This window comes from Mustela nigripes, chromosome 4 (assembly GCF_022355385.1).
Source record: "Mustela nigripes isolate SB6536 chromosome 4, MUSNIG.SB6536, whole genome shotgun sequence".
Taxonomy (NCBI): Eukaryota; Metazoa; Chordata; class Mammalia; order Carnivora; family Mustelidae; genus Mustela; species Mustela nigripes.
In genome coordinates, this window is record NC_081560.1 from 74,956,795 (window position 1) to 74,979,143 (window position 22,349).

At 42.2% G+C, this 22,349-nt stretch overlaps 1 protein-coding gene and 1 long non-coding RNA gene across 2 annotated transcripts in view; one reads left to right on the forward strand and one right to left on the reverse strand.

The window, feature by feature from the left end:
* LOC132015971 (uncharacterized) overlaps positions 1-3,811 on the reverse strand; it is a 5,005-nt gene extending 1,194 nt beyond the window's left edge. Inside the window, exons 1-2 of the long non-coding RNA XR_009403842.1 lie at positions 3,713-3,811; positions 2,710-2,794 (exon numbers count right to left, since the gene is read on the reverse strand). This is a non-coding gene — a long non-coding RNA (uncharacterized LOC132015971). The remainder of the gene's footprint in view (positions 1-2,709; positions 2,795-3,712) is intronic.
* A 3,342-nt stretch (positions 3,812-7,153) lies between these two features.
* On the forward strand, positions 7,154-22,205 carry SRI (sorcin). The gene is made up of 8 exons (XM_059396913.1): positions 7,154-7,263; positions 8,221-8,304; positions 9,980-10,049; positions 16,169-16,212; positions 17,026-17,173; positions 17,402-17,515; positions 19,019-19,077; positions 20,708-22,205. Exons 1-8 carry the CDS (start codon positions 7,213-7,215, stop codon positions 20,732-20,734), a joined length of 597 nt encoding a protein of 198 aa, XP_059252896.1. The 5' UTR covers positions 7,154-7,212; the 3' UTR covers positions 20,735-22,205.
* The last annotated feature ends 144 nt before the right edge of the window (positions 22,206-22,349 follow it).

Sequence of the window (22,349 nt, forward strand, 5' to 3'; positions counted from 1 at the left end):
TCTGGGTGGCTCAGTGGGTTAAAGCCTCTGCCTTCAACTCAGGTCATGATCCCAGAGTCCTGGGATGGAGCCCCACATCGGGCTCTCTGCTCCGCAGGGAGCCTGCTTCCTCCTCTCTCTCTCTGCCTGCCTCTCTGCCTACTTGTGATCTCTGCCTATCAAATAAATAAATAAAATCTTTAAAAAAAAAATAGCATAAAGATGCATTGGGGAGGGTATGCCACAAAAGAATGAGATCCTCTCTGAGAAGCATTTTCAGATAATGCCACAATTTAATTGGAAAGAGTGAAATAGTTACATCAGGCTAAGGTTGGGCCTTCAAGATCTTGGGCCAGTCATTAACCTTTTCCCAACTTCCCCTGCCCCTTCATCTTTTTCATGAAACAGGATGACCGGAGAAGATGATGGCAACGGTATCTGTGATTGCAGTAACTTGCCAAGATGACTACATCCTATCTATTAACCTCACATAGCTCTCTCCCTAACCCATGCTCTGCCGCTCCCCTCAACCATTTTGGTATGGCTCTAATTCCCACAGTCTTTTGCTCTTAGTACATTTCTTAGTAGTACATGCACTTAGGAAATTGAGACAAATAACAGTATTCTAGTTCCCCACACAACCCATAGCAGTTAGAAACCCCTCTTTTTAAAAAAAAAAAAATGTATTTATGTATTTTTAGAGAGAGAGAGAGCATGAGCAGGGAGTGGGGCAGAGGGAGAGAGAGAATCCCAAGCAGACTCCCTGTGCAGCATGGAGCCCAACTCAGGGCTCCCGAGATCATAACCTGAATCGAAATCAAGTTGGGAGCTCAACTGACTGAACCACCCAGACCCCCAGGAACCCTCTTCTAACTATAGAGCTTGGGTGTTCTGAGTTTCTCTAAATAGCTTGGGGTTGCGATGTCTATATCTAGGACTCTGTGATTTAAAGGTATAAGGATGAGTTCTTATTCCACTGAAGTTTTTATCAAATTCAAAAGCAAAGTAGACACAAAGAACAGACTTGATTTCTCCAGGTTATATTTAGAAACGAAGGAAATAAGCAAGCATCACTCTGATGATTTTGGCAGTCGTGCCCAAGGCTGACACTTAGATCCTTTGGAGGGGTTTTCTTTTCTTTCTCTCATTCTTTCTTTCTTTCTTTTTTTAAGATTTTATTTATTTATTTGACAGACAGAGATCACAAGTAGGCAGAGAGGCAGGCAAAGAGAGAGAGGAGGAAGCAGGCTCCCTGCTGAGCAGAGAGCCCGATGTGGGGCTCCATCCCAGGACCCTGGGATCATGACCTGAGCCAAAAGCAGAGGCTTTAACCCACTGAGGCAGCCAGGCGCCCTGGAGGGGTTTTCTACCTCTAAAAATTCTTTCCCCACATTTCCTACTCTGTCTTAATTCCTCAGGAAGCAGTACAATGAGGGAAAAAATTGTGTGTTTGGTTTAATATCTTTGTTATTTTTTGTATCTTTCAATGCCCATGATTTTGAGTTAGGTAGATCAGAGGTCAGATACATGGTATGTAACCTTGGGAAAGGTACTTATGCCTCAATTTCCCTGTCTATAAAATGTGGTAATTGCATCTCCTCCTGAAGGTGATGTTCCCTAAGTGCAATACCAGAAGGAAGTATCTAGTACAAGATTTGTCAAGAACTTCAAAAAGTTGCTTATTTCTCTCTCCACCTTCCTTTGGACTGAGTGTCAAAGCCATAAAAGTAAATTTCCTTTATTCACTTCTATTTTTGTGGAGTTCCTATTGAGTAATTTTTCCTGATTTTGGGGGGGATTTGACATTCTCAGCCTATGAATAAAGGAACTCATGTTACATGGATAAACATTTAAAAGCTGGTTTTGCATCCATTTTTGTCCTTGAACAGGCCCGCTAGCTACTACTGCACAGAGTGAGCCTGACAAGTTGGGGTTTCAGTGTTCCTTTTGGTCCTTTTACTGAACTCCAGGGAAGACTCTGAAGAAGCCACTTTATACATCGCATCCTATCCCAGTGCAACTCAGCCACTCCTCAGTGCGACTCAGCCACTGCTACCCATAGCTCTATCTTAAAAGCAGCAAATCGTTTGCTAAGGTGCTATTCTCCTAGTCAGAGCCAGACTCCTAGAGGGGTTTTCAGCAGTGGTTGTCAAACTACTACCCAAGGGCCAAATCTGGCCCATTTCCTGTTTTTATATAACAGGGAGTTAAGAATGTATGTACATACTTTAAGAGTATTTTTTGAAAAAAAAAATAAAATGAAGACTAACATTTCATGATACATGAAAATTATATGAAATTCAAATTTCACTCTCTGAAAATGACATTGCATTGACACACACCCATTCATTTGTGCATTGTCTACGGAAGCTCACATGTTACAATGGCAGAATTGAGTAGTGGACACAGAGACTATATGGCCCAAAAAGCCCATTATGTTTACTAAATGGCCCTTGACAAAGGTTGCTGTCCTCTAGTGTGGAGCACAGAATTCAGAGCCAAGATGGCCTGGCAGCCTCGCTCAGCTCTGTGTTTCTTCCGCTTGGGCAAATTCTCTCAACTGTTTCCTCAACTGTATGATGTGGATAATAATACCAACTATTTCATGGCATTCTATAAGGATTAAGCGAATATGTAAAGTGCTTAGAAGAGGGTCTGGTGCGTATTAATTACTGGTGTTATTATTAGTTGCCACAATTTTTTTCATAAACGAAAGCAGAAGCAGCTTACCAATTTGTTAACAATAGTGGTAAGAATTTCACCTGTAGCACTTCATTAAATTTAATTCTTTAGCAGTAGAGTAGTAGGAAGATGTCTAGAGACAAATGAAATGACAATTAGCATAGTTGCTTATCCAGAAAACTCATTATGCATACTTACAAATATTTCACATACTATATGCTCTTTCAAACTTGATCTTTGAGAGAGCTTACATTCAACTTTGAGTTCAGTGCTCCTATCTATTCTTATAGTCAGTTACCTCTTTCTGAAGAAACAGACTTCAAAGCAGAGGTCAAGTAACAGAATAGAGTGTCACCAAATAAATCCATGCCTATACAATCACTTGATCTGCCACGAGAATGCCAAAAATACACAACTGAGAAAGGATGGTCCCTTCAACAAATGGTGTTTGGAAAACCAGATATCCCCACACAGAAGAATAAACTTGGACTCTTATACTTAAAAAGTCCAATTTTATTATACTACACATAAAAATACTATACATAAAATACTTATACTATACATAAAAATCAACTTAAAATGGATTAGACTTTTTAAAAAAATGGATTAGACTTATGTAAAACTGAAAACTATAAAACTCCTAGAAGAAAACATAGGTGAAAATCTTTATGACATGGTCTTGGCAATGACTTGAGGGCTATGACACCAAAGACATAGGCAACAAAAACAAAAATAAACAAGTAGGGCTACATCATACTAAAAAGCTTCTGCACAGCAAAGAGAATGGAAAGGCAAACCATGGAATGGGAGAAAAAATATTGCAAACCATATACCTAATAAGGGGCTAGTCTGAAAAATATATAAGGAACTCCTACAACTTGATGGCAAAAAAATAATAAGTCAATTTTTAAATGGGCAGAGAAGCCAAAAGAAACATGAAAAGATTCTCAACATCACTGATCATCAGGGAAATGTAAATTAAAACCACAATGAGATATCATGTCACACCTGTCAGAATTTCCAAAATCAAAAACAGAAGAAAGAGGGGCACCTGAGTGGCTCAGTTGGCTAAGTGTCCGATTCTTGATTTCAGTTCAGCTCATGATCTCAAGGTCATGAAATCAAGTTCTGTGTTGGGCTTCATGCTTAAATTAAGATTCTCCCTCTCCCTCTGCTCCTCCTCCTCCCCTGCTTGCACGTGGTCACTCTCCCTCTCAGAAGAAAAACAAAAACACAAGAAACAACAACTGTTAGTAAGGATGTGGAGAAAAAGGACCCCTCTTGCACTGTTGGTGGGAATGCAAACTGGCACAGCCACTGTGAGAAAGAATATGAGTTTCCTCAAAAAATTAAGAACAGAATTCCTATTTGATTCAATATCTCCACTACTGGGTATTTATCCAAAGAATACAAAAACCCTAATTTGGAAAAGATATTTGTACCCCTTTGTTTACTGCAGCATTATTTATGATAGCCAAGTTAGGGAAGCCACCCAAGTGCCCAGAGAAGGATGAATGGATGAAGAAGGAATGAGATATAGATATACAGTGGAATATTACACATCCATAAAAGAGAATGAAATCTTGCCATTTACAATGACACGGATGGAGATACAGAGTCTTATGCCAAGCAAAATAAGTCAGTCAGAGAAAGACAAATACCATCTGATTTCACTCATATGTGGAATTTAAGAAACAAAACAAATGAACAAAGAAAAAAAGAGACAAACCAAAAACACAGAGTCTTCAGTATAGAGAAGAAACTGATGGTTACCAGAGGGGAGGTGGGTGGGTGGGTATGGAGGGTGACTGAAAGAGGTGAAGGGGATGAAGGGTACACTTATCGTGATGAGCAGTGAGTAATGTACATTATTTGGAATCACTGTATTGTACACCTGACACTAATGTAAACTAATTTATACTGGAATAGAAATTTTATAACATTTAATGGGCTAAAGAATTAAATATTTCTCCAAAGAAGATGTACAAATGGCCAAAGTGTATATGAAAAAATGCTCAATGTTATTAACTATCAGGAAATGCAAATCAAAACTACACTGAGATATCACCTCACACCTGTCAGGGTGACCATTACCAAAAAAAAAAAAAAAAAACAAAACAACAAAAAAACAAAAACCAGACAATAAATGTTGGTAAGCATAGGGGAAAACTGGAATTCTTGCACATTGTTGGTGGGAATGCAAAACGGTGTAGCCACCATGATTTCTCAATTAAATTAATTTAAATTTGAAATAAAATTACCATATGATCCAGCAGTCCCACTTCTGGGCATATATGCAAAAGAACTAAAAATGAGATCTCAAAGAGCTATTTATACAGCCATGTTCATCAGAGTGTTATTCACAAGAATCAAGGTGCAGAAGCACCCCAAATGTCCATCTATGAATGAATGGATTAAAAATGTGGCATATGGGGGCGCCTGGATGGCTCAGTCATTGAGCATGTGCCTTCGACCCAGGTCGTGATCCCAGGGTCCTGGGATGGAGCCACACATCGGGCTCCTTGCTCAGTGGAGGCCTGCTTCTCCTTCTCCCACTCCCACTTTCCCTGCTTATGTTCCTGCTCTCACTCTCTCTCTGTCAAATAAATAAATAAAATCTTTAAAAAAAAAATATGGTATATACATGCAACAGAATTTTATCCAGTTTAAGAAGGAAATCTCATCGCATGCTACAACATATCTTCAAGGACATTATGCCAAGTAAAATAAGCAATCACAAAAAGACAAATACTATATTATTATAATTATACGAGGTCTCTGAAGTAATCAAGCTCATAGAAACACAAAGTAGAATACTGGTTGCCAGGGTCTGGAGGGAGGAGGAAATGGGGAGTAGATGTTCAACGGGTATAGATTTTCAGTCATGCAAGATGAAAAGTCACAGAGACCTGCTGTACCACACTGTATATATAGTCAAAAATACAGCATTATACTCTTAAAATTTGTTCAGAGGGCTGATCTCGTGTCTATTGTTCTTACCATGAAAAAGAAAAAATAAACAGAAACAACCCTCAGAGGTCAAAAGACTCATAAAATTGCTTTGGTATTTGAAAACAGTAATCTACTTCCTAAATCAAACATAAAACGGGTAATCTATAGTATATTTGATATGTAACAACAGGGACTACTAAAATTATTCTCACAATTCAGGACTTTGGTTTTTGGAGTCCCATTACCCAAAATTAGGACTTGGAAAGCAGTTAGTGCCTAAGAGAAAAACAAGACCTTAGCGGGAACACAGCCCAGGAACTCAGACTGGAGGAAACCTGTTCCCCATGGCGAACTTCACTATACTCTGCAGGTCTCCAATATTTGTTAAATGTTGATGAGTCTCAATTTTTCTGCGCAACCGCCAGATCAAATACCGTGAATGCTGCTCCTCAGTGAATTTCTTAAAACGATAAAATTCAGGACAAAAAAAAATCCTTTGTGACTAAAATGACAAGAAATAAAACCAAACGAAAATCTCACTCCTCAATTGCTCTCATCAGGCGGTTCAACCAGGGGAAAAAAATGACGAGAACCACTTTCTGGATCTACCTAAGGGAATAGTTGTAACCTCTCAGCTTCCGGAGTAAATACTCACCAGCACACTCTTAGCTCTAAACTTTTCGGGTGTAAAAAGTAGCTGAGGGGCGCCTGGGTGGCTCAGTGGGTTAAGCCTCTGCCTTTGGCGCAGGTCATGATCTCAGGGTCCTGGAATTGAGCCCCACATCTGGCTCTCTGCTCGGCGGGGCCTGCTTCCCTCTCTCTCTCTCTGTCAGATAAAGAAATAAAATCTTTAAAAAAAAAAAAGGAGCTGAGTAATTTTGGAGCGAGCCACTGTTTTGCCTGAATCATCGAAGTAATTCAGACAACTCATTTTCTAAGAACCTGGGCGGGGTTGCCCTGCCAGTCACTGCCCTCTGTCCTCCCCAAGCCCTGTCACGCCCAGCTCAACCAGGACCTGACCGTGTCCCCTAGCAAGGAAACACCCCGGGTGCCGTTCAGTGAAATGTGCAACCGCAAGCCAAACGCTCTTCCGCACGCAGTTCCTGAAGTTTATTCCTGTTTTCCAAGGGCGTTTTCATATTTTGATTTTTCAGCGCCTCCTTCCCTCACAGGCATCTAAGAGCGGCCCCACTGCATTCAGCCCGTTCCTCACAAAACCGTACCCGGCTTAGAGCCCGGCAGCCCCGACTAATAAAGTTTGTCTAAAATGTTTCAAAGTATCAAAATAGAGCCGGAGTAGGAAGAAATAAAGAATCCCCCGGGCACCGTACTGGTGTTGGAATGTGCCATTCGCGCCGCGGGGAGGACAGGCGCCGGCGAGCACGGCGTCGCGGGTCTCAGGCGCTTGCGGAGCGCCGCTTGCGCACGACCTGAGCCCCGAAGGCGCAGGGGCGCGCGGTGCGCACGCAGGGGGCCGAGGCGCGAGCGCAGCGCGGTGCTGGGGGCGGCTCGGGCGCGCGTCCCCCGCCGCCCGCGTGGTGCGCTCCAGGGCGGCCCCGGCGGGAGGGCGAGGGCGGCGGCGGCGGCGCAGTCTGCACCATGGCGTACCCGGGGCACCCTGGCGCCGGCGGCGGGTACTACCCAGGCGGGGTAAGTGCAACCCACGCGGGCTCGCGGCCCGGGCACGACCCTGTTACATCGTAGACGCCGAGAGGCCGCACTGGGCCGCTTCTCCGAGGCGACACCCCGGGCGCCTCCCCCCAGGCCCCTGCCCTTCCGCCTCATCCTCGGGTTCCCTCCTTCTCCCCGACCCTTCACCTTGCGGGTGGCTGCTTGGGTTCAAGACGCGGGTGGATTTGGACCCAAGAAGCCCACCCTGTGCCTGGGGTGCGCGGCGTGAAATTGTGCGAATTGGGTATTGGCTTCCTCTCTCCCTCCCGGTTTCCCCGGAGAGCAACAGCCATTTTAATGTCGGATGGTCGGGGCATCCACCTCCCTCCCCTCTTTAAAAGCAGAGAAAAAAAAAAAGTCGGGGAAAGACGGCAGGGAGGCGAGGGTGGGCGTGGAGGTGGGGAGAAGCCCTCGGGGGGGGGGGGGGGGGGAGACCACCTCGCGCGGCGCCGGGGATGCGCGTCGTCGTGGGAACTGTTTCCGAGACGGAGTGTTCCTTCGCCGCGTCCCCCGCCCAGGTGCTCGCCGCGAGATAGTCCAACCGAGACACGTAAGCCTGGCCTGGGCTACACCTGTCTCAGAACGCTTTGAAAAATACCATAAATGCTAGGAAAGTGAAAGAACAATTCTGAGCCCTGCCCTTAAGCTGCTTGCCTGGGTTACATTTAATCAGTCACCTGCAGGCTAATAGGGATTTTTAAAGTTGCTTCACTTCTGCAGGTGTCACTTCCAGGACAACTCATTTTGGTCCAAGCTGCCAGTTTTTAAATTCTGCTGGGGTGAGAATAATTGCAATTAAAGCGTGCCGGGTGGTGAGGTGGTGATCCATCCGTTTGAACGGCGGGCAGTTGCCAGGCTTTCCACAAAAGCATTCAGTGGTGAGAGAGAAAAACTGTATTCAGCGGGAATGATGGTTTTGTGTTTGTTGTTTTACAGTATGGAGGAGCTCCCGGAGGACCTACGTTTCCCGGACAGACTCAGGATCCGCTCTATGGCTACTTTGCCGCTGTAGCTGGACAGGTTAGCTTTTCCCCTTAATATTAAAGCATTGTCAGAGTCTACGTTTGTATAAGGCATTGCTAGAGTGGGGTGGAAAAAAGAACTTTTCCTCTGGAAGAGAATCCCTTTGCTTCTGTAAAAGAAAAAAGCGAGAAGGAAATGTATATTTGGTTACTTATCTCTGAATATTCAGAACAAATTAGGACTGTTACCTGTATTTCTGTTCGTTCACTTGACAGATAAATTTGTGATTGAATTAGAGTCTGATTGAATAGGAATCGGGGGCTGTAAGTGTACCGTGAAGATATGTAGAGTAGAAAGATGTTTTTAGAACTCTGAATTGTTGGAGTCTGAGGTGGTTTCCAGAGAAGAAATTCCAGCTCTGGTGAACACTAAACCCTTGTTTGTACACCTTAAAGAGACGTACCAGTAATTACGTGGTCAGATTCTAAAGGACACTTTCTTTAGTTTGAAGTTGACTGTTATCAGTTACCCCTAGGAAATAGGTACTTAACGTTACATACTTACCAACTTCAAAATAGGAAAGTTACTACTCCTTTAGTAACAGGAAGTTAATCTTGTGAACAGTTTCTCTTTGATGCTGGTGCTATTTTAGGTCAGCTCTTCTTATGACCTTGTAAGGTGTGGTGGTCTGGTGACCGAGAGAGAATGAAGGTTGGCTCCCTCCCGGAGAACTTTAAATTCTCTACCTTGAGTTGTAGGACAGATGGTGGTGTACATTGAGGGAGAATGCTTCCCTAGCTCCCCAGGCCACTGTGTATGGTAAATACACTGCTGGTATAACCCAGAGCTACCCAGAAGGGATGTTGGCCCTTAGGAATGCCACTTAGCTTTGTGTTGATGAAAAGAAAGAAATAACACAATCTCCATATGAAGATAATAGCCAGTATTCTGGGATAAAAACCCAAGACCGCCTTTCAGAATAGATTCTAAGAAATATAGTTCAAGAAATTGAGTGGAAAATTGAGTCTAAATTCCCTTAAAGTATCTGCTTCATCTGTTAATGATCTGTATCTTTGAAACCACAAGACAGGGCAAAGCTCAAGACTTGAGTTCTTAGATTGCCTTGCCTCCCGCCCTGTAAGTGACCCCACCTGCTTAGCTTGCAGCGGCCCTGGCCTATATCAGCGTATCCATTGTCTTTAAAATTATTGATCCTGCTCCTCACTTAGAATTTACTATACAGGAGGACTTAAGGATTTGGGTATTTTATTTTTAAATCTCTAAATATAACATCTGTCTGGTTCTGAACTTGGTCAGACAATCAATAAGCCCTGGGAACCTGTGTCTTCCAGATTTAATTGTGGTTCTGGAAAACCATTCTCCGCATCATAAGCCAAGGGGATCATGAAGGCCTCTCTTTGTTTCATCCAAGTCTGAAATTGAATGCCGACTTTACTTATGCATCAAGAAATGTATTTTTTGTTTAAGGCCCTAATTGTGCATTTGTGGGAGAGGACTTAACAATTTTGTCTTTCTTTCATCATTAAATTATTTTTGAAAGTAGAATCAGGAAAGGAATGCCTCTTTTTGGAAGGTATTCCTTTAAAAAAATCTCATGCATGAAAATGCTCATTTTCTTGGTCATTATTGCTGAAATAATATACTTAAAGTAGAGCACTAGAAGGTACAAATCACTATTATAATTCCTCTTCCAATTTTTTCCCCCCAAAAGGATGGGCAAATAGATGCTGATGAATTGCAGAGATGCCTGACCCAGTCAGGCATTGCTGGAGGATACAAACGTGAGTTGACAGTCCCAGAGTTTCTCTAGAAGTACTCTTGTGTTTCATATTTTAACTGTTACTTACTGATGATAGCCTTCAATGACACTGGGCTTTTCTGATCTATCAAAAATTAGAATTGCCAAAGCTAATTTCAACTGTTTATTATCAAATATGTTGCTTTGGGGGTGCCTGGGTGGCTCAGTGGGTTAAAGCTTCTGCCTTCAGTTCAGGTCATGATCTCAGGGTCTTGGGATCGAGCCCTGCATTGGGCTCTGTGCTCAGCAGGGAGCCTGCTTCCTCCTCTCTCTCTGCCTGCCTCTCTGCCTACTTGTCATTTCTCTCTGTCAAATAAATAAAATCTTAAAAAACTATATATGTTGATTTGAACACAGTTGTTAATAAGTCATTCTATACTACCTGCCTGGCAGTTAGTGGGTCTCTTGGATTGGGAACCCTTGGAAGCCATGAGACAGTCTCCATGGCCTCCTTCGCAGATGATGAGGTAAGGTGCTGAAATGAAATCCTCCAGGTCCAGTGTCATCAATGACAGGAGCTCACATTTATGGCTGTTTCCCCAAAGTTTTCTCTGTCCTGAGCCTCATGGCACTTAGGGTTTGGGGTGGCTGGTCCTATGCAGCTGGTCCCTGAGTGACCTGCCCCAGGTCTAGTTCTGAGTGGCTGGTCCTGTCCCCCCTCCTACCCCTGGTCCTCAGGGAGCCAGTTTGCACTTCTGCTCTCTGAGTCGGCTGCTGGCCAGGTGAATGCTCCTTGTGACACCCCGCCCCCCTGGGTCTGTCTTCATCTCTCTTTTCACTTCAGAGAACCTGTGTAGGCTGAGTCAGAAGTGCCCTTCCTAATTTCTAAACTCTTCATACTAGTCTTCCTTCTCCTTCTCCTCAGTTCCTCAGAACCTGGATCTGCTGCCTTGTAATCCCGTGCTTACACCACCTTCCTGCCTTTTGAAAGAGCTCTTTGCTTTGAGTTGCAGAGGGGCTGCATCCAGACAGGGCTCTCTCATTGTCCCCCACACTACCACATGCTTCTTCGTTTCAAATCAGATCTTGACCATGACAAACACGCAAGGTAGAGAAGAGTGACTTGCCAACTTTGCCAGTGGTTAATTGAGACAGAACATCGAAGTGAAGCCTTCGCTGTCAGTAAACTGTGGATTAAAATGCTCAAACTAGAAGTGACACCAGAAGGTTTACAGTGGCATTTTTAAACTGTTCAATATGGCATATTTATTGGAGGACTCTCTGTTTTATAATAATTGCATTTCTATTTCAATCATCCTTTCTTTTATGTGACCTCAGTATCCTATTAATATTTTCTAGTTGGAGAAATTAATATGAAAGAGGAACTTTTTGCATTTCTCATTTAATCTGGTCCTTTAAAAAAGAAGCACTTTCTAGAAAGGGGATTTTTTTTTTTCTTCTTGTAGGAAATACATTTATATTGTTCATTGTTAACCACCTCAAGCAGTCTGGGCTAGTGAACAAAGAATCCTGGTTTAATTACAGGGTTTATGAGAATGAGCTATGTCCCAACATAAACTATTCTTCTATATGCTTTTGGTAGAAGAGGTGTGGCAGGCTTTAAAATCTTACTAACAAATGGGTTGTATATCCTTGGAGAATAGTTGTTTTAAACATTTCCTATGAGGAAATCATGGTTAGTGATGGTCTTGGATCATGGCGTTCTAGGGAAGACATTTCCTGAATCATCAGAACCATGTGATTGAGTTTATTTGCTTACTGTCATCTAGTTGTGGAGCCTGTAAGGAACCACTGAACCATCCTGCTTGTGAGGTTTATAATGCAAAAGATACACAGCCATTGGTGTTTTTTAAACCCAGCTTCTAAACCAAAAAACACAGATGCAGGTGAGGTGAGGGGCAGAGGGATATTAGTACCTACAGGGGGCTTCTGCAGGCTAAAAGGAAGCAGTCATACCCAGAGATAGGGTTGGTAAGAGAAGTTGCTCAAGACTGTAAGACAATGATTCAGCTTCTTTTTTTCCCTTCAGTGTAGTTGCTACTCTGTGGTAAGGTTGAGAGAAAGAACTAAAGGTAGGGTTTTCCTGCTGGGTCCATTACATTGTGGATTTCTACCAGAAGAAAAGATGTATGAAGCATTCTAACAGAATGAACAGAAGGGAGAGAGTAAAAGTAAAATTACAGCAAAGATCCTTTTTTTATTTTTAAAGATTTTATTTATTTATTTATTTGACAGAGAGATCACAAATAGGCAGAGAGAGGGGAGGAAGCAGGCTCCCCGCTGAGCAGAGAGCCCAATGTGGGGTTCGATCCCAGGGTTCTGAGATCATGACCTTAGCCGAAGGCAGTGGCTTAACCCACTGAACCACCCAGGTGCCCCTACAACAAAGATTCTTTTGAAATTATTGGAAATAGAATTAGCATTAATAAAAGCAATTCCTGGGGTGAAAATTTTCAGCTAAAATTGAGCAAGAGTTTTTCCCTACCCAAACTTACTAGACATCGCTGTTCTAGTTCATTAGAACTATGTGGAATGGTGAATTTTCTGTTCATTCACTTTTATTTACTGCGCATCTCATTCCTTCCCTTTTAAATCCTTCTCGCAAATGATGACCAGATAGCTGGGCTTCCTAATGTCACTGTCAATGGTGCCATTCATAGCCCTGGGACACAGGGAAGGTGTTTGCTTCACAGCCCCTCAAAATCCTTGATTTAAAGTCAAACAGTTGGGTCTACTTAGTGGTTATTGGGCCCTGTAGAGCACTGGTTCTTTTTTTTTTTTTTTTTTTTTAAGATTTTATTTATTTATTTGACAGAGAGAAATCACAAGTAGGCAGAGAGGCAAGCAGAGAGAGAGAGGGAAGCAGGCTCCCTGCTGAGCAGAGAGCCCGATGCGGGACTCGATCCCAGGACCCTGAGATCATGACCTGAGCCGAAGGCAGCAGCTTAACCCACTGAGCCACCCAGGCGCCCCAGGCCCTGTAGAGCACTGGTTCTTAAACTAAAGTTGTGTCAGCATCACTGGGTAGCTGAGCCCTGTCCTACAGTTCTTCATTCAGAAGATGTGAGGGGAGACCTGAGAAATGCATCTCTAACTGGCTTCCAGATGATGGTCGTCCAGGTTGACCAGCTATTTTTGGTTGTTGTTGTTTGGGGGGGGGGGTTAGATTTTATTTATTTATTTGATGAAGAGAGACACAGCGAAAGAGGGAACACAAGCAATGGGAGAGGGAGAAGCAGGCTTCCTGCTGAGCAGGGAGCCCGATGCGGGGCTCGATCCCAAGACCCTGGGACCATGACCTGAGCTGAAGGCAGACACTTAATGACTGAGCCACCCAGGTGCCCTGACCAGCTGTTTTTATGTGACTATAAATCACCTGAGGAGCATATTAAACTGCAGATTCTGATTTTGTTGGTGTAGGTTAAGGGCTGAGATTATGCTGTTCTAAAAGCTCCTAGATGACACTAACACGGCTGGTTCAGAACTCTCACTCAGAAGAATGGTGGTCTCAGCCTTGGCTGCTCACTGGAACCATTGAGAAGCTTTAAAAAAAAAATTGCCTGGGTTCCATGCTTAGGTATTTTGATTTAATTCTGTGGTTATGACTGTACATAATACTGTATTGTATACTTTAAAATGGCTAAGAGAGTCAATCTTAAAAGTTCTCATCACACACATGAAAAAGTTAACTATGTGAGGTGATGGATGTGTTAACTAACCTCATTGTAGTTACCATTTTGCAGTATATACATATATCAAATCTTTACATTGTATACCTTAAACTTACACAACATTATTTGTCAATTATATCTCACTAATCCTGGAAAAAAAGTTGTTTGAGGTGCAGCCCCGGTATCAGGATCTTTGAAAGCCTCCAGGTGATTCTGATAAGTACCCAGGGCTAAGAACCATTGGTCTAGCTTGAAGAGGCTTCATACCTCCACACAACTTAGAAGTCAGAATGAAGAACCAACAAACTCTTTCCCAAAAGTGTGGAAAAGTGTTGCCTCCTGTCACTTCAGAGAACTGTATCTATGGATTAGGTGGAGTTCTGCAAGGCCAAAAGAGAAATAGTTCCCCACCTTTTATTTCAGATTCCAGGATATGCCAAACACAGGAATCTTTTAAAAGTGGAAAACCTGGGAGCCTGGGTGGCTCAGTCATTAAGCGTCTGCCTCAGACTCAGGTCATGATCCTGGGGCCCTGGGATTGAGCCCCGCATGTGGCTCCCTGTTAGTGGGAAGCCTACTTCTCCCTCTCCCACTCCCCCTCCCCCTGCTTGTGTGCGCTTCTCACTGTCTCTCTATGTCAAATAAAAAAAGAGAGAGGGGGGAAAATCTATAGTTTGTACTATTTGGAGACATTACAGTAATAAGCTCAGATGTGTTTTAAATTCAGTTTGGGGGTGCCTGGGTGGCTCAGTGGGTTAAAGCCTCTGCCTTCAGCTCAGGTCATGATCCCAGGGTCCTGGGAACGAGCCCCGCATCGGGCTCTCTGCTCCGCAGGGAGCCTGCTTCCTCCTCCTCTCTCTGCCTCTCTGCCTACTTGTGATCTCTGTCTGTTAAGTAAATAAAATCTTTAAATAAATAAATAAATAAATTCAGTTTGGTTGGAGATAAAAATGAAGCTAATAAGAGCTGTAAAATTGTTCTATGTGCCTTTTCACACTTGCAGAATTTATGCCAGCTTGGCCCACTGACCCTTGTCACTTCTGCCTTCTATAGCTGACAGCTTCTCTGTACCTGTGTATTTCTCCAGTCATTGGTTCCCATGAACACAATGTAAGATGCAAGGAATTCTTTCTGTGTAATTTGCTAATGCTTAGGTAGATCATCAGTAGACCCATTAGCCAATAAGTGTATTTTCTATTTTTGTTTTCTAAGTGAGCTATAGAAATTCTCTCAGAATATGCTCAAGTTGTACATAAACTCAGAAGGCTTCTGAACAGTGGCTGTCCCTGAATTGGTCATTGTATCTTAACCCAAGAGAGTGCTCTTACTGAACACAGTTCTGGCAAGTGTATTTATCTGGTTTCATATATAAACTTATTGTGTGTAAAAACAGGTCAGAAGCTCTTCGAGGCAGGAGGTTACCATTCAGTGCATGATAGTAAGGGGAAAGAAAGATAAATGAACTAATGAAATAGAACTAGCAAAACCAGCTATTTATAGTCTGTTAGGAGCAGGAACGGAGTAGCCCTGCCTTCCCTCACCATAGTGAATTGATCTCAGTATATTTCAGTTTCAGGCAAGAAGGTATATAAAACTTTAAAAAGACTCTATCATAGAAAATGTTATGCATATCCAAGACCAGAGATGATGATGCAGGGTACCACGCACCTGCCACCCAACTTAACAGTTAACTGTGTGTTGCCATTTTTAGTTCATCTGTTAATCTGGCTTTTTTCTTTTGAAGCAAATTTTAGATATTTAACATTCCCCACCAACTTCAAATACCTAAAAATATTAACTGTACAATACAATACAATACTTTTTTTTTTACAATATTTCTTTTTTTTTTTTTTTAAGATTTTATTTATTTATTTGACAGAGAGAGGTCACAAGTAGGCAGAGGAAGGCAGAGAGGGGAGGAAGCAGGCTCCCCACTGAGGATAGAGCCCGATTCGGGGCTTGATCCCAGGACCCTGAGACCATGACCTGAGCTGAAGGCAGAGGCTTAACCCACTGAGCTACCCAGGTGCCCCTAGAATATTTCTATTAAAGTTGTTAAAATCAAATTTGGGGGACACCTGGGTGGCTCAGTCGGTTAAGCATCTGCCCTCTGCTCTGGTCATGATCCCAGGATTCTGGGATCAAGCCCCGTCTGGTACTGTGCTCCCTGCTCTACTGGGAGCCTATTTCTCCCTCTCCTTTTGCTCCTCCCCACTGCTTGTGTTTTCTCTCTCTCTCCCTAATAAAACCTTAAAAAAAAAAAAAATCAAATTTGGGTTCTGTAAGGAATCTCCTCTATCTGGAAAAAACCTGTTTCAAAGCTCCATGTAATTTAGTTCCACATAAATTCAGTAGCTTATAAAAGTAAGAGTATATAAATAGTCACTTCCCTAATTAATTTGAATGTATGCAATGTAATGTGAATTTTTGAAACCATATTAATATGTGTGTACTTTTCTTGATTTAACAGCTTTTAACCTGGAGACTTGTCGGCTTATGGTGTCAATGCTGGATGTATCCTTTACCTTGATTGCTGTCTGGAGGGTTTTTTCCTAACCCACCACCCCAAATTTCTTCCTAAAAGAATTCATCCAAGAATTAATACCCAGTAAACATAAGATGACAAATGACCACAAAAAAGTTTTCTGAAATCATTAGCTTATAAGATGTAATTTGGTGTGAAAAAGGAAAGGAGCTTAGTGAACAGAATGTTGGTTATTCAGGAATTCAAGGTAGCCTCAGAAGAGACCAAGTATAGAAATCGGGATGGTCAGGGAAGCTTTTTTGCTCTGTCATCGTTTGCTCTGTATGATTCACACCTGACCTTCAAGCAGTGGAATTTTTCACATCACAGCTATCAGACTCGGTTTAGCTGGCGCTGACCCTGCGCCGCCTTCTGTCCCATCTCATCTTCCTAGAAGTGAAAACCCTGGGTCTGAAAAGACTGTATCAAAAGGGAACGTTAGGACCAAGACCCCCCCCCCCCCCAGACCCCAGCAGCATAGCCCGGGACCCCAGAAAGTACAGCCCAGTTCCAGAAACAAGACTGCTTTTCATGTGTGGCTCACCTGTGGCCACCTTCCTTTCCCGTGATCACATCACACAGATTCTCTTCCCACAGTGAAAATACGTCCTCAGGGTTTTCTCCACAGGCCCTTTTCATTATATCACGAGAGTATCTTTTCATACATCACACTGAGACAAACATACAACATTTTTAACCTTTTTTAGCAGGAAGAACATTAAATTCACGTATCCTTGATCTTTGATTTATTCGTTAGAAAATGTTGCAAATTAAAGAGGCTCTAGTCCTTGATGACAGTTCAGAGAGATATGTCCGGCACAATGGGTTTCAATGAGTTTAAAGAACTCTGGGCTGTGCTGAACGGCTGGAGACAACACTTCATCAGTTTTGACAGCGACCGGAGCGGCACGGTGGACCCGCAGGAGCTGCAGAAGGCTCTCACCACGATGGGTGGGTACGGCCGGCTCCAGCCATCTGGCCCAAAACATTGCTTTGTCACTTCTGAAACTTTACATGAAGGCTGTTTCTGTTGTCTAGAAGCAGTGTCTATTCCTAACTAACCACCTAATACATATTTCCTAGTACATATTCACAGTTCAAGTGAGTACTCCCAGGCTGAAAGAATTGTGATTATTTTTAATGGTCTTTTTGTTATCCTTTAACTGTTTTCTTCCTCAGGCTTCCGGTTGAGTCCACAGGCTGTGAATTCCATTGCTAAACGCTACAGCACCAATGGCAAGATCACCTTCGATGACTACATCGCCTGCTGCGTCAAACTGCGAGCCTTGACAGGTGTGTTCCTTGAGGTGGTGTTGTCTCCTCGGGCTGGGAAGACACCGTTTGTGGTTCATTTTCCAGTGTTTCTGAACTTCTGTTGTCCGCAGTCTTCTCTTTTTTTCCCCCCCAACTTCAGGGGCTTTTTAAAACACTGCTATTTAAATGTATCTAGCAGAATAATGGTTGGGTTTTTTTTTTTTTCTTTTTGCCCCCAGAAAAAAAAAGTCGGTTAAGCATCTGCCCTCTGCTCTGGTCATGATCCCAGGATTCTGGGATCAAGCCCCGTGTGGTACTGTGCTCCCTGCTCTGGGTGGCTCAGCGCCTGGGTGGCTCAGTGGGTTAAAGCCTCTGCCTTCAGCCCAGGTCATGATCCCAGGGTCCCAGGATCGAGCCCCGCATTGGGCTCTCTGCTCAGTGCAGAGCCTGCTTCTCTCTCTCTCTCTCTGCCTGCCTCTCTGCCTACTTGTGTTCTCTGTCAAATAAATAAATAAAATCTTTAAAAAAAAAAAAAAGAAAGAAATCCTTTCAGATTCGTGGTAAGTTGCTTTGAAAATAACCTTACCTAAATTTCACAAAAATGTTCCAAAGTGTGAACACCTAATTTATGTACTTTTGGTCAGAATATGAGCGGTATTCTGTGATTTCCCCTAGAATGTAAACTATTTGAAGAGAGAAAATACTCATTTATAGCTCTCTCTCCTAATTCCTCCTGTTGGAAATTGTTTAAATTGGTCATCTGTTTCAGCTATATGGACTTCTTAAAATAGGGTATATCTGTAATCTCTACTTTTCTCTTCCCTCTTCTCTTTCTTTTGCATATTTTTCTTGTTCCACTCCTCTCTTTAGTCTTATTCTCTCTCTCTCTCCTTTTTTTTTTTTTTTTTCTAAAGAAGGCTACATGCTGTGTGTTGAGCCCAGTGCAATGCTTAAACTTATGACCCTGAGATCAAGACCTGAGCTGAGATTAAGAGTCAGATACTTAACCCACTGAGCCACCCGGGCGCCCAGGGTTTGTAATTTTTTTGCATCCTAACAAGAACATGAGGGCAGTTTTTTTGTTATTTTTATTTAAGTCCATCCTTTTCAGTAGCACAGAGCTCAGACAGATGGAATATTTGATCACAGCCCATTTGCCATATTAGGGACTCCATCCATCTATTTCCTACTTAAACACTATATTATTTAAAAGTTTGAAATTCTATTGTCTTCATTACAACTAAATAATGGTCTCAGAAGTCACATGGCTTTTACTGACTTTGGGATAAGGTGCTTTTTTCCAGCTCCACATGAGAAAGATGATTGGATAACTTCTGTATTGTTGCATTACTTTGTTGTATATTAAATCCATTCACATTCATATAGTTGGCTTCTGTGCTATGGGCTTTTGTTTATGTTGGCTGGTTTTACAAGTTTTATAACTCAGATGTTACTGCAGTTTGAACCCAGTGGCAAAATAATTACCTGTTGTGACTTCAGGTGTTAAAAAATAACCATAAATTTTACTATGGTGTTTTACAGACAGCTTTCGAAGACGGGATACTGCTCAGCAAGGTGTTGTGAATTTCCCATATGATGATGTAAGTCTCTGTAAATTCAAAACTTAGTGGATGAATAAGATGTATGCTAGTTGGGCATCCCTTTTGAAGTTAGCCATTAAAAGCATCTTAAGGATGCTGTGATGAAGGTTTAAATGATCAGGAGTTACCATTCACAATTTATTAATTTCATTTATTACTAGTCTTACTTATAGACCACTGTTTGATTTGCATTGAAAGACTTGGTTCAAAGCCCACCTGGTCTCACTGGCTGGATCACAGAGGCAGGTTTCCTCGTTGCTCCAAGACTGTTTGAGGAGAGGAAGTAGTAACGCCCTCTTCCCTGAGCTATTGGGAGATCTCAGTCAGAAATGTCCTTGGAAAACACCATGCAGATGTTGTGTCTGTTTTTGCCTTCATTGAACAAGTATCTCTGTCCCTGGGAATTCAGTTGAACAGCTCAGAGCTGTACTTGACACATCTGTGTTCTTCAGTGAGGACATAAGACAGAGACTTCAGTCATAGTTTAAAACATGTATTTACTGAGCAGCCACACTAAATGAGATTGGACAAGGCAACATAACCAGTGTGAATGTAGACAGGTGCCATCTTGGATGGCCGCAGTTGGATAACAAAGCTAGGGAGATGTTTAGTTTTTCTGTTTTTCCGCTCAGCCATGGATTGATAAGAAAAACACCTTCAGAATGGAAATCACTGTGATAACTGAATGCTTTAAAAGGTTTCTCTGTTACAAACTACAAGGATGAACATACTTTCCGTTCGGCAGCTGCCACGGTTCTTTCTGATCATTTAAAAAGACTTGTGTGTAAATGTGTTTATTTCTAATGCTTAAAGGTATGTTTTCATTAGCGTGCATTAGCGTCTGTCTCTGGTGCTAATCTGTCCCTGTTTCCAAAGACGGAGAGGCGGCCGGTGGAGTGGGAAGTGCTTGGGCTATGGCCTCCCATGGGCCCCATAAGAGATTTTAAATGTCTTGATCCTCAGTTCCCTTCTACCTGAAAGGGACAATCAGCTTGGCTTTGTGGGAGTGCTGCAGGCAGTAGCAGCACACAGTGCCTCCCTGGTGTCAGAAGAATGACAAAGAAAATTGATAGAAAAGCTGAGCCTATCGGGCCTTAGAGTGAAGCAAACATTTCACAGCAAAATACTGATGCTACTAAACCTGGGTTTCTGAATCGCCAAGGAAAGGTCATGTTTTCCGTTTCTGTGCATACATAGAGTTGCGTGCCAGAATTTATTTTAATAAAGCAGATTTTAGGGGAATAAACTGTTAAAGGTGCTCTGTGAGTGGTGGGGTAATACTGTGTCCTTTGGAGACCCCGTGTGATTGAGCAGTATCAACTCTGCTGTTCGTTCTGAGTAGGTTCCTTTTACCATGGCCATTTCTAGAGTCTTGACATATTCGGAATTTCAATAATTCTTTATCCATTCAGGTAAGATCTGCTTTCTGTAAGAAGAGAAGTTCACTGGGCTTTACATTGGATGGCTTCCTGTACAAAACCAACCTTTCTGCCCATCATGTACTCTTATTTTAGAAAGGGATCTCTCTTGATCCGTAATTCAAATTAGAGAAACAAAACGTCAACAGCCTAAAAAGAAGCTACAGTTTGTTGCGATGTTGCAGGGTAACGTGGACCTTTCTCTCTTTCAGTTCATTCAGTGTGTCATGAGTGTTTAAATCAAGAGGAGCTGTATGATCGTGACCAACATTCCGACTGGAGTTCGCTTTTGCTCTTATTCTCTGCCTGCAGTAACGTGTGTAACCTTGCGGTGCTGCTTTTCCTTAATAGCTGTCAGGAAGGTTTATTACTTGATGTACAATGGAAGTTTTTAGTGTTGATAATAAGTTCTTTGGAATTTTACAATGATAAGATCAAGTCTCTTACACCATTTGGAACATCCTTGAGCCATTGTCAGTGATGCCTTATCCTCTGACTAAGCCTCTTTTATGTAAAATTCAGTGTGCAGAATGTTTAAGTCCCATGGTATGTATTTTTCACTGGTTAAAAACCTTTTCATCAGACTACAGCTCTTGTCTCTTCCCGGAAGAGCTTTTACATGGTATTAAAAGCTTTATGTATGGAGTATTCTTATCATGTAAGTGATTAATACTCACATGGATGCACAACCCATGGTAATCCACGTCCGGGTTTGCTTTAGCAGAAACTTAGCACCGGCTCTTTCAGGCTTACACATTTTTGATGGCCACGTGATTAGACAGGGAGCCTAAGAGATTATTTTTTCCTGAAAACTCACTGAATCAGTTGAGTGGCAAATACAATCTGTCACCAAGTTCTTTGTCATTATGTATGTAGACCTTTGTTAGCTCTACTTAAAAATCTTGTAAATTATGAGCTTCACTATGTAAAAAAGAAAACGATTAAAAAAATAAGAAACCTAAGGAAATATAGGAAAATATTAACTGTGGTCATTTTGGCTTCTGAGATTCCAGGTGACTGGAATTTCCTTTATGGATTTCAGTCCTTTCCACATTTTCTGTACCGCGTGCACTTTCCTTTTAAAATCAGATGATAATGTTTAAAATACTGATCAGTCCATTTTGATATGCCATGTGTTCACACTCACATTAAAAAATATACACAGCAAAAGGACCAGACTGAGAGGACCACGATGTTGGTGCTGCCACCACTGGGAGTCAGAGTCAAGAATTGATTTTCTTCCTTCCTACTACTCTTCCAAATACACTGATAAACAAGTATTACACTTGTAATGGAAGACTTTTTTTTTCTTCGAATATTTAAGCCATGTGCTTTTAAGAAATATCTGGATTCTCGTTCTGGCTGCGCCTCTTCCTGAATGTGTGATTTAATCTCAGATACTCTTGGAGCCTCATCTTCCTCATCTTGGAGAAGGAGATTCATGCTCCTTCATGGGGTAGTTCTGAATATGAAAAAAATGTGTTGGTATAATAAGCACCAGTAATGTTTCTGTTTGTTAAATTTAAAACTGGCCTGGTTTGCTCTTTTTTGCAATAGCATAGAGATGAAATCAATGAAATTCGCCTCTTTTCTCCCTGTGAGCAGAATATGTGTCTTACTTCAGGGCACAGTGTGAGTGTTACCATTCAGATGATCAGTTAGTTGTCAACCAATGAAAAAATAAAGCATTTCTAAACATCTTCAACCTCATTTTACTTGGTTATTTTTTTTTCAAATATATTAATTTTATAAATATTTATTCAACCTTAGCTACGTATCTATGTCAAGTATTCACACCTGGCCTGCATTATCAGACCATGAGGCAGCCTGCTTTAGATGAGTGGTGATTCTAGT

Excerpts from the sequence above, each read along its gene's own strand:
- SRI (XM_059396913.1), top strand. The coding sequence starts at position 7,213 with ATGGCGTACCCGGGGCACCCTGGCGCCGGCGGCGGGTACTACCCAGGC. Across the intron at positions 8,305-9,979 it reads TTGCCGCTGTAGCTGGACAG|GATGGGCAAATAGATGCTGA; the intron begins GTTAGCTTTTCC and ends TCCCCCCAAAAG. Across the intron at positions 19,078-20,707 it reads TGAATTTCCCATATGATGAT|TTCATTCAGTGTGTCATGAG; the intron begins GTAAGTCTCTGT and ends TCTCTCTTTCAG.